The sequence below is a fragment of the Chlamydotis macqueenii genome, chromosome 27, assembly GCF_036417535.1.
Source record: "Chlamydotis macqueenii isolate bChlMac1 chromosome 27, bChlMac1.mat, whole genome shotgun sequence".
NCBI lineage: Eukaryota > Metazoa > Chordata > Aves > Otidiformes > Otididae > Chlamydotis > Chlamydotis macqueenii.
This window is the reverse complement of record NC_141582.1, coordinates 1,921,022-1,932,464: the sequence shown is the minus strand read 5'-3', so window position 1 is coordinate 1,932,464 and position 11,443 is coordinate 1,921,022. Positions and strand designations below refer to the sequence as shown.

The following is an 11,443-nucleotide window of genomic DNA, read 5'->3' as shown; positions in this document are numbered from 1 at the left end:
CAATCCGCACTTGATGACAAACCCCAGCAGGCCTCCCTAGCGAGCGATCCCCGTCTCCCAACAGCGCAACGCTGTAGGGCGGAGAGTTGCACCCGCGCAGTTCCAGGATCAGTTCCCAAGGATAAGTTGAACTTTTAGGGTCAGGATATTCAAGGGGCCTTTGGTTTTCACCTTGCAAAACTTCTTTGTGTTGGACTCTATCTACCTGACTGATTTAAGAACGAGCAATATTGCATCTTGCTTGCCCTGGACTGCACAATTCAGAGTATTATAAAAAATAAAATAACAATCCTCTACCGTCAGCAACATTTTTTTGCCACTTACAGTTTCATGACAGCACTTTTGGGCTACATTTAACGAAGACAGCAATATTAGAAACGCTGCCATTGCATCTGGTTTCAATATATTAGCAGCAAGTTATTGTTTAAAGGCTTTGTGGTTTAAAAAAAAAAGTTATATTGCTTTAGATTTTGAAAAGAAAAATAGATCCCTCCTTTATTAGCTCTCTAACTAGTTAAGCAAGAGTCATCCACTCTGCAGACGGACTCTGCCAGGACAGATTTGGAGCATGGAGCTGGCCTGGTTGATCACGTGCCACAACGTGGCTTTTTTTGGCTTGCCGAAGCCCAGCCGGGCTACTGTGCGGAGCGTGGCGTTTGGGGGAGGCCCCCAGCTACCGCTGCGGGACCGGCTGCTCTGCTGCTGTTCGCAGAGACGGCTGGGAGGAAAGGCAGCTCCGAGAGTGTTGTGTCGTCTCAAAAGCAGGCACATCGCTTTACTTCTGAGGCTGAAGGGAATTTAAGGATTTTTCCTGCCTTTCCCCAGAAACCAGCTTTCTGAAGGAAGTTTTACCCTGCGGCAGCTATGAGAGCCCCAAGTGGCGTTTCACCAGCCATCCGACAATTCCCCAAATAGCTCTCCAGCAGCGCTCGTGCCTTGGGTATAACTGCGTCTCACAGCCGCTCTACAGAGATAGGACTGGCCAGTCTGGGCTTTTTTTTTTTTCCATTTTAACTACGAGAAGAGAGGCTTGCTTCTGGCCCTGTCTTAATAATTTCTGCCCTAAACATTTTCTCTCTTCCGCTATAAAAAGGCCACAGAGTAGAATGTGAACTCTTGAAGATGACAGAGATACTGTTTCCAGGAAAAAAATGAAATACCTAACTTACAAAACTAAGTTTATGGAATAAAGTTATTATATTCTGCTCCTTTTAAGCACACTCTTGTGGAATTTATGTACAGTACATGACAGATTTTAAAACTATTTATACCACAGTTAGAGCAAGACCTTTAATACTCTAGTCTTAAGACAGGGTTTGTTCTCGTTAGGTTTCTTTTAAAGCTTTAGACAGTTAAATACAGTACATAGATGTTAGCTTTTAAATACAATGTAAGATTATGTAACCTGCTGACTAGCTTCAACCATAGACTGGCACCTCTTTTAATCATTTCCGTAGTACAAAATGTTCCTTTCCCGATTTGGTGTGTGTATCGGTGGGGGAGGGGGGGGAGGGGAAGTTGTTTTAACTAATTTTGCACTGTGGTGCCAGGTCACAGTAATAGAATCATCCACAGCTAGCAAGCTGGGTAACTCAACGGGTTACCGGCACGGTTTGGGAAGGATTAGGACTGTATGACACTAAGCGACCAGGAACATGACATTCATATTCGTCCATGGCCAGCACAGATTCATAACACGAATTCCATTGACATCTCGAGACGTGCAATAGTTATTAGTGCATCTATCGTCACCTACCAGCCTACGACAAGGGAGAATAAGCTCTTCTCCTCGGTGCCAGATCTTCAGACTTCAATGGTGTTAGCTCTACAGTATGTTCAGAGCTTGGTGTCTGAAGGCCTGACTACTCTATGGTTAGATTTAAGACTGTTTGGGATATCTTTCTGGAGGGGGGGGGGGGGGAGGGGAAAAAAAAAAAAAGATGGAGACATTTTGATGGTGGGAAAGCTGAGACACTGAACACAGATCCATGCAAAAGTTTTGTTCAAGAGGAATAGAAAATATTCATTACTAAATCTAAAACCAGTTCCTATTTGTTATTAAAACTAGCTACAGTACACTTGGTTTGGGTGCATTACTCTTCTAGAAGAGACTTCAGCTTTGGTAGTGCTTAGCATCCCTTACACACCCATTGTCGCTCCCCTGGGGCGTTACACCCTTTCGGCGGAGCTGCGCTTCACATGGGTTGGGACAGGCCCCTCACCTCGGAGGTTCCTGAAGTAGAGTTTTAGCTTCTGTGGCTCGGTGATACGTCTCCTGGCGAAGTCCGCGCGTGGGTGGCCTTGGGCGCAGTGATCTGTCTGCAGCAGGTGGAAGAGGCTTGCCATGTTGGGCCCAATCTTCTCCATCAAGCTGTCCTTGATGGTGCTGACAGTCTCTTCGTCACACTCCAATAAGCTTCTCACCAGCTTGTTGTAATACCTGCACGAGAGTTACCAGCTGTTATTCCAAGGCATCTCCCAGCAAGACCAACGAAACAAGGTAAGAGCTGATCTCAAGCCAGGAGAGCCAGGTTGGACGAGGCTCTGAGCAACTGTATCTGGTTGGAGATGTCCCTGCTCCTGGCAGGGGGTTGGACTGGATGACCTTTGAAGGCCCCTTCCAACCCAAACCATTCTATGATTCTGTGATCCCTCTGTGCACAGCCTGCAGCAAGGGACCAGAAGAGGCAGGAGCCAGCTTAGTCCTGGTCTGAGCCTGACAGATGCACATGCTCCCTGGGGACAGATCTTCAGGACACACAGTTACCACTTCCAACAAGCTGACTGCGCATTAAACGACACGTGAGGACCTTATGCTTTGCCCTGGCGCATGCCCACCTCCTCTCCAGCCTGCTGCCGTGTTCTTGCCTTCCAGCAGCCTTAAGCACACGTTCCTCGCTGAAAAGAGGAGCCAGGAAATTGTGCTGATCTGTTTCCCCAGCGCTGCTGGAGTTGAGCGCAGAACAGTGCTCAAAGGAACGCTCCTCCGCAGGGCTAAGGCAGTGTCAGCGCAGCCCTCGGGGTAAGGCTGGCTTGCGCAGGGAGAGCAAGGCTGGCACGTGGGACCTCACTGTGCCAGAGAACATCTCCCTAGGAAGAGAAGGTTGGAAAAAGAGGAGCAGTCCCATATTTGCTGGGCTACTTCTGCCTGAAAGGCTGACGGGGAACTTATTTTAAGCCTTTAAGGTCACTGTGACAATTTTCCACAGGAGCAGAAAAGAGAATAACCCGCAGGTGGAGGAGGGGAAGGAAGAGGGAAATGAGAGTTCACATTCACGCTCCTTTCCAAACTCTCAGCTCCGGCCTTAAGAGCAGCCAGCGGAGGTCAGGTGAGGTTAAAGCTTCTGCCACACTCGCAGGACAAAAGGACCGGGCTTTGGCATGGCGGAGCCCAGCGCGGCAGTGCTAATACCAAGGTCTGAAGCGTGCACAGTAGCTGATGGTGAACACATCTGTGCAAGCCATGCACCCAGCTTAAACCAGTCCCAGTCCAACAGGGCAAGAGGAACCTGCACCTCCTTCACACAAATCCAGCTTGGTGGCTTCCATAGCTGGAGCTGCAACCAGACAGCAACTTTCAGTAGCCAGATTGCAAGCAAAGGCACCAAGGCTTTCCTCTCCTCCTGCTCCTGCCATGAGATTAAATCACAGGAAGATGCTATGACCTTTAACTACTTCCCCTCGGTGTCCCAGGCCAAGTGGCACATTCTTATTCTGTGGCTATGTGGGGACAGGGGCTGGGAAAGCAGGATGCTTTGGGAGACCTCAATGTAAACTATTAGCTGGGAAATCCTGCTGCTTTTGTTACTCAACATGTCATAATATCCTCTGGCTTTGAGGAGGGCTGGCGGCTGTGGGGGAGGAGTTCCCTCAGCCTCGGGAGTCAGCGGCTCCGGTTCAGGCTTCGTCCTCTGGACCATCACATTAACCTCAACGGCTCCTTCAGCCAGTAAAACACTGATGGCACCGTGCTGCCAGCTCCTTGTCCCAGCCCTTGGAGGAATGCTCAAGCAAACCTCTTCCAAATTTGCTTGGGGAAAGACACACAAGTATAATTTTTGCCTTCCCACAAGTATAATTTTCTGGATATAACATCTACCATAGAGTCTTCTATGTTAAATTTGTGCCGGTCAGAGATGCAACACCCATATATCACTTGCATACCTGTCCTAGGAGAGGTCTGGAGGCTTAAGATCCTTCTGGATCAAGCCAAACAGCTGCCCCAGCCAACACGTTAAATTGCAGCCTGGTCTGTTTGCACTCAAATTCTAGAGCATATTTACTCCAACTGCTCAAAAAGATCCCTTTTATCCCAATCACAAGACTCAGCACTGATTGTTCCAGGATTTAGAGGAAGAAATCCCTGCCCTTGCAGCGTGACTGCGCAGACTGCAGTCGCTCCCTGACGCCTCTCTCTGTCCCTTGTCCTTGGAGGATGGGGACGGGGTGGTTCTGTGCTCAGAGAAAGGTGCCAGAGAGCAGCGGGACATGCCCGTTTCTGTAGGCAGCCTTTGCTATCGGGAAGGAGCAGGGGTGAAGCCAACCCTAAAAGAGACTGTTAAGAACGCCAGACTATCCCTAGAAATACAAACTACTGGATTACAGCAGAATAAGGGTACAGAGGAGCCTGTTTGCTGGTTCCCTTTAAGCTTTCCCAGTTCTTCACATTGCCATAGTAAGTCAGAGGGCAAGGCCCCACTTGCTAGGGGCCATATAAACCCAAAAAAGGGGATGGCTGCAGCTCTTAAGCGGTCACAAGGCCAGAGGTGCTGTATTAATCAAACTGCCTTGGTATTTAAAAGCTCTGTTTACCATTACGCAGAATTCAACCGAAAAGAACTAACATTGAAACAAACAGGAGGCTTTGAAGCAAGGTATGTCCAGTTAATGTTATGATCCTCCCCTGGAGATGTTTATAAGCGTAATTACCAAGAAGAGAATTAGAGGAATGCTGGTAAAAATTAACAAGGATCTGAAAAGGCAGAGGGCACTACTTAGGCTAAGCTATATTAGGACTTGTAAGAAGTTAGTCAGCGTGGTTCCTCTCACTTCTCTCTCTGTGCTACTCATTTTTGCATTCGATGCCTTTCAGCTGAGGAAAGCTCCACATACCGGTTTGAGAACTGATTTGGAAGCTGGACGACCTCCGTGATGGCTTCAGGATTGCGTTTTGCAATGCCGCACATGTCCAGTTTGCTGTAGCATTCCTCTTGCACTTCAGAGATCATCCTTTGGAACGTGGAGCACCTCCGGATGGCAAGGAACACCTTGGACGTAACCCCATTTGCAATGCATTTCAAGCTCTCTTTCACAAAAGCTTTTCCCTGGAAACAGAGGAAAAACCTTAAACTGCAACAGATTTCGTAGAAAGAGATGTATTAACAGACACTCTGCTGTGGCTGGCTGCTATTAATTACCCTTGATGCAATTACAGACCTGTTGGAGGTCCCTTAACACGCATGGCAGGGAGTTGGACCTTAAATGCTCACAATTACTGCGTAGATGTAATTCACAGCTGTTTCAGTTGGGATGCACACAGCCCAGAGACAACAGCGAGCTGCTGTTCCCCAAGGATTCAGGCAACGGAAGTCTTTGCGTGAACCTAAAAGTGCCAGCACCAGAGCTGGGCCAATTCCGCCCTAGCGATTTAACACATCTGCTTCACCAGACCTCAAGATGCTTCAAGAGCTCCTTAAGTTTGTCCTTGGGAGCGAGAGCACAGGGAACAAGGAGGCGTGCACATCTGGGAGGAAAATACAAAGGGAAAGGGCCCTTGGCAGAGCCGCAGCCCTTCGATATTATCCTATTTATTCTGCCGGGAGCGACCGCAGCTCTGCGGAGGCCGACCTGGCCACGCGTTCCCAGGTCCGAAGACTTCCAACTCAAATCCCAGCCCTGTGCCAGGTCACACAGTCAGAAGGACTTACTTTGTGAGAAGAACATTTATATTTCCTCCTGAAGAGGAAACTCGGCTCTCTGCCCCACAAAACGCTCCTTGCCAAGTCCTCACATATAGCATACAGTATGTGGAAAATGTACTGGAGAAAATAGCCCTGAAGGATGCGTTTGTAGCCAAAAACCAAAATCATGGTTCAGAGGAGTGGCTGAGCAGCAGGAAGGGCTGCAAGAAAGGAAGGGTTAAGCCTGCACCAGACTCCATCTCCATGAGGACTGAGAAATTAAGGCATCCACTCGGCAAAGCGTTTAAACACGTGAGGATTTGTAGAAGCACTTTATTGAATGAGGGCATGACAAGGGAGCTCTAACGGTGAGGCATTATTCTCGTCCCCTTTATACTCGTACTGTACCTGAGTGTCAAATTTAGCAGCACTGTAGAGGAAGGACTTGCAGATATCGTACATGCCATCCGTGTCGCAGGTGGAGTTCTCCAGGCAGGCGAAGGCCCCGCAGCCCACCTGGAGGGCACTGTTCAGGCAGCGGACCACCTCGGCTGCGGAGAGAGGCAGAGGCACAACGTTACACCCACCCACTCATCGATGCCTGACGCCGCAGAGCCCTTCTCCGGCGCAAAGGCAAGTTATGCTCAACCGCAGCCGAGCAGGTTTATTGCTTTTTGGGACTGGAGAGGTAAGGAAGAGAGGCCAAAGGGAGTTATTAACTGAAGTCATGCAGGAGATCACAAGCAACTATCAAAACCTTCAATTGGTTACAGATTCAAAGAGAGGCAACACCTGATGGTCTTTGGCTAGATGGACATTTACAGGTCCATCCCAACATAATTCCGATTGCACGAATTTACAGCTTTATTCAGAGTTCCTCTAAAGAAGGCAGAGGTGATGAGGATGGGCTCATGGAGAGCACTGGATGGAGAGGTCTTCTCCGCTGTTTTAGACCAAAGGGAGGTCAGAGCAGCATGGCAGCGTCCATCTCACAAACCTCACTTGAAAATGAGACTGGAGCAATGGCCATTGCCAATAAGCTGGCATGAAATTTGCACTTGCTGCGAGAAAGCGCTGGTTTCGCTAGCTTGGAGGCATTTGACCTTTTCCAAAAGCACAGAGTATCTAGAAATAAAGTGTAGCTGGCGTGGCAACAATCACTACTACGAAGGGCTTGAACAAGCACCTTGGTGCTAAACACTAACCTGGTACCCAACAGTTTGCAAGCGTAGCCAGGAAAGGTCATATTGCTGAAGATTCACACAGAGAAGGGATGTTTGGGCAGAGAAAGTTACGGTAAGGGAGCTGACCGTGTATAATTAAAACCACTGAGGCAGGAGTCAGTCTGAACAGGGGGATATCCATGTCATCCCATCTCTTTTAGTGCAGATACGATGCATTTTAACAATGAATCAGCAGTATTGCCACATGATTGCCCTGAAATTAGTAGGGATTAACCTTTTTTGGTAAGCTGAACATCTGTCCCCATATGTGTCTGTGCAAGGCATATTCATTATTTCTGCAGATCATGTTACCAGACATTCTTTCAGAAGAAATGCAAACCCAGTGTCTCCCATCAAGATCCTAGGTGTGGGAAAAGTGAAGGTTTGCATTTAGTGGAAAAGAACACATTATTAAGAGCTAAGTTGTAGACTAAAGACACATCTATAAACTAAGATCTTTACAGAAAAGAGGAGAAAAAAAATTTCAAAAAACCTGACCCATTAACCCTGCCTCATTTTCCACTCTTGCTTATGTGCCTTAAGGGAGAAATATTTGGTAAGATCATCCTCTCCCCGGTTCATAACCTCACCGTTGCACAAGTCATTCCCATAATTACGTTTCCACAGGTTCAAATTAGAACTTTGCTTTCAGCAGACTTAGTATGCATTAAGCTTTTATTGTTTTAGGCACGGTGCAATAGTGAGACCCTATGTTTCTATAGCAACCAAATACAAAAGGAAATTGAGCAAACACCCTGCTATAATGCTGCAGAGCCTTGCAGATCTAAAATAAGACATCTGTTAATGAGCTCCAAATTAGAGACCTGATATCTTTTCAGTATACTAGAAGACAGATTTTTAATTTCCATTGTTCAAGACAATGTGTCCAACTTATCTAAGCATCTATAGTGCACCGAGACATCCAGAGCTGACTTGCCAGCAATTTTTTCATCCGTTGTAAAAGCAACTTTGCTAAATGTCACAATCATATTTTTATGGTACCATCTAAACTGCCAGCCATCAGTTTTTGAAAATAAATGCCAGCAGTGGACAGTTTCCAGGTTACTGCATTCTTCAAAGTCGCCCAGCTCACTCCCCCTCTTTGAATAGACAGATGTTTGGCAGAACAATGGTTCAGTCAAATTTCCACAGATTTTTATCAACTTCCTAAAAAGCAAGGAATTTAACCCCAAAGTATGATTGCAATTGGAGAAGAGAGAAAGACACATGCAAGCAGAGGGGAAATAAAAGTACATGGAACTCGTTTAGTAGATGGGGGAGGAGGAGAGAGAAGGGATTGCATCCTGCAGGCAGATCGCACACGGTTCCCTGACCCGGCTCCTCAAAGGAGAAGATTTCTTCTGCAGCTATGCACCAATTAATATTTGCTCCTACCAGCCATTAAGTTTATAAGCAAGAAAAAAAAAAAAAAAAAAAAAAGAAGAAGACAAATCAGCAGCAGAGAGATCTGAAGCAGTCCAGCGCACCAGGGCTGAGGGAAGCCCTCCTTGCCGGGTGTTACCTGAGTTCTGGGCTGCGACCCTGGGCTTCCTGGGGCTCACAGAGTCATTCTGCTCGGCTTCGTAGGATGCGGATGCACTGATCACCAGCAGCAGCAGCAAGCCAGACTTTAGGAGCATTCTCTGACAAGTTTCCGCTAAGTGTGGTTTTTTGGGTGGGTTTTTTTTTTTTTAGGTTTTTTTTTTTTTTTTTTTGGGTGTATGTCTCTCTCTCCTCTTCCACTCCGGCTTGAGCGAAGATGTGGATCTGGATATGCGCTCCCGGGGACAGAGAGAGGGAGAGGAAGGAGGCAGCCGAGGCTCGGGGACGCGCAGCCGGGCTCAGCCTGGCCCCTCCGGCTCCCGCTCGCTCGGGGACCGGTAGCAGCGCCCAGGGCTTTTATAGCCGCCCGGACCGGTCCCCCCGCCGGCTGCCGAGCCAATGGGGAGGCGCTGGGCAGAGCCAATGGAGGACCGGACTCATTCAAGCCCCAGAAAACTGCAACTTCACAGGAAGAATTTTTTTTTTTTTTTTTTCTTTTTCCCCAGCCAATTAAAAGTACCTGCCAAACAACAAGAAGCAAAAAAAAAAAAAGTTAATCTGTGGGAAAGGGGGCGGGGGGGGCACTTCCTATGGATAATTGAGTTCGAGGAAATGACAGGGCAGTCCTAAATCTTCCCCCAGCCCAAGAAAATCACCTGCCCTTTTAGAAAAGACATTTTCCTATCCGTTTAGCTGTTATCCCAGGGTTGCAGCAGCCTGGGAGAAGAGAAAGGGCATTTCCGTACCGCACGTACAACGGGGGCTGGCAGCACGCCCGACCTGGGCCCCCCGAAAGGCGAAGGGGACCTACCTGCGGACGGGCCGCGTCGCCTCCAGCCTGCCAAAACACGTGTCTGGCAGGCCGAGCGCGGGTACGAACACACCACGCCTCACGTAGGCACATGCAAATACGCCCTCGGTGCTAAACCCTTACTCCTCGTGCAGTGCGAACCTTATCTTCCCCTCGCTTGCACAATTAGGTTAATAAACCCATGTGGTCACACCTCAGACTTGAGCGTAGTCTCGCTTGTACTGCTTCCCAGTGAAGCTCAAAACCCCATTTTTTTTTGGGTGTTTGGTGGTTTTTCTCCCCCCTCCACATTCAATCCTGCTTTTCAGATTTCATAACGGGAGGAGGCACCCTAATGCTGGATTTAATCTTCATTTTAATAGGCACATAACGAGGATTAGCACACTAGAGAACTGATTACCCTGTATAGCAGAGACAATTTAAGGCTCTGAGTATTTAAGGGATGAAGGTGTCTTGCCTATTCCAGCAGTATTAAGCCTCAGAGCTGAAAGGAAATTGGGAAGGTGCATGGAGAAAGAAGATTTATAGATAAGAAGTTACAAGTTCCTGCAGCTTAGAATAAGTTGAAAGATTAAGATATCAGGTATTACTGATCAGAGACGAGATGGCTTCTTTTGGATCTTGAGCATGGTTGATTCTCACTCAGCTACGCCCGTGATCTTTCTGTCGAAGGAAAAAATGCTCTCGTCTGTGGTGCCAGGCAAGAAAATGCAGCTCGAACAGATTCATAGATCCATCCACGCACAGCAGTTCCCTTTGGATGAACCAATTCTACAAATCTCATTTAAGTGGAGGTTCAAAAAACCCTCGTCCTGTGGGCATTCATTCAGGTTTATGGGTGGCTAAATTTTAAAGTCAATAAGGAAGCAATTTAAAGAAAAACAGAAGTATCCTCTTCCTCAGTAGAGCTCCAGAAACAGTGCCCGCTGCTTTACCTCATTCCCGTTTGTTTTTTTTTTTGGTTTTTTTTTTTTTTTTTTTTTTTTTTGCGTAGGTTTGACAGCTCTGACTGTGACAACGGGACCGCTCTGGTTCCCCGCCCCATCTCTGAGTTTCCATTTCTTCCGAGAGGGAACCGACAGCTCCGTTTGGGCTCGCGTTGGCATATTTGGTGTCAGCTTCAGTCGGAGGAGGAACAGGAGTGTTGTACTCCTGCCTTGGGGTCAGAATAACAGCTGTGCCAGATGTTCCAAGAACATTCAAAAAGCACTGAAACAGAAGGGTTTTGGGTTTCGTCTCAAGTTTTGTGACACTAAGCCAATTTCATTAAATTAAAAAAGAAAAAAAAGAAGCAGCAAAAGCACTGTGGTTTCTCTACTTAATAGGAGCAGTCCAGTTTGCAAGTGAGAATAATCCCATAGGGTTTGATTCTGATTAAATCAAAAGCAACCCTGGCATTGACTTCAATGGGGGATGAATCACCGTTCTATCTAAGTCCTATTTGGAGTGGAAGCATTGCATTTTCCACAAAATTGAATTTCAAACTCAAAGCCTGATTTCTCCACCCCTTCACCCCCAAGGTGAACATTCCTACTTGTCTTTATTTTAATGGTTCAATCGGAGCTGAAGTCGTTTGCAAAACAAAACAGGTTGTCCTGGCCCTCTGAGCACGTATACATCCTGATGGGAGTCCAAGCCTAAGGAAAAATCAGCAGCAAGTGGTTCCTATAGATAGTATGGAAAATGTGCAGGAATATTTTTACTTTCTTATATCATTATTCCAGGACTGACTTACTCCTTTAGGGACATATTTAGTATTTGTATTTGCTGCGTATTTCTAAAGCGACCCCGTTTAATTACGAAGAGCTGTAACAGGAGATGAACTGTAAGAGGAGGCTGGGTTTGGGAAAGGGAACGGGCACTATGACGCGGTGTGATATATTGGGTCAGGACACATACAAACCTTTTATTATCAGAAAAGCTTTGGCCCTGCGAAGGGAATATCTTTATTTCTACTTTAAGAAAGC

General features: G+C 47.1%; 1 protein-coding gene across 1 annotated transcript; it reads right to left on the bottom strand.

Annotated features, from left to right (window-relative positions):
- Positions 1 to 1,938: 1,938 nt before the first annotated feature.
- Positions 1,939 to 8,968, bottom strand: STC1 (stanniocalcin 1). Its single transcript, XM_010130662.2, has 4 exons — positions 8,646 to 8,968; positions 6,309 to 6,451; positions 5,113 to 5,324; positions 1,939 to 2,440 (listed from the first exon to the last, which is right to left on the bottom strand). Exons 1-4 carry the CDS (start codon positions 8,761 to 8,763, stop codon positions 2,170 to 2,172), a joined length of 744 nt encoding a protein of 247 aa, XP_010128964.1. The 5' UTR covers positions 8,764 to 8,968; the 3' UTR covers positions 1,939 to 2,169.
- Positions 8,969 to 11,443: the final 2,475 nt, after the last annotated feature.

Bases quoted from the DNA above. Each gene is read 5' to 3' on its own strand.
- STC1 (XM_010130662.2), bottom strand. From the start codon at position 8,763: ATGCTCCTAAAGTCTGGCTTGCTGCTGCTGCTGGTGATCAGTGCATCC. The intron at 6,452-8,645 runs GTAACACCCGGC...CTCTCTCCGCAG, and splicing joins GGTCGCAGCCCAGAACTCAG to CCGAGGTGGTCCGCTGCCTG. The intron at 5,325-6,308 runs GTACAGTACGAG...CTCTGTTTCCAG, and splicing joins CTGCTAAATTTGACACTCAG to GGAAAAGCTTTTGTGAAAGA.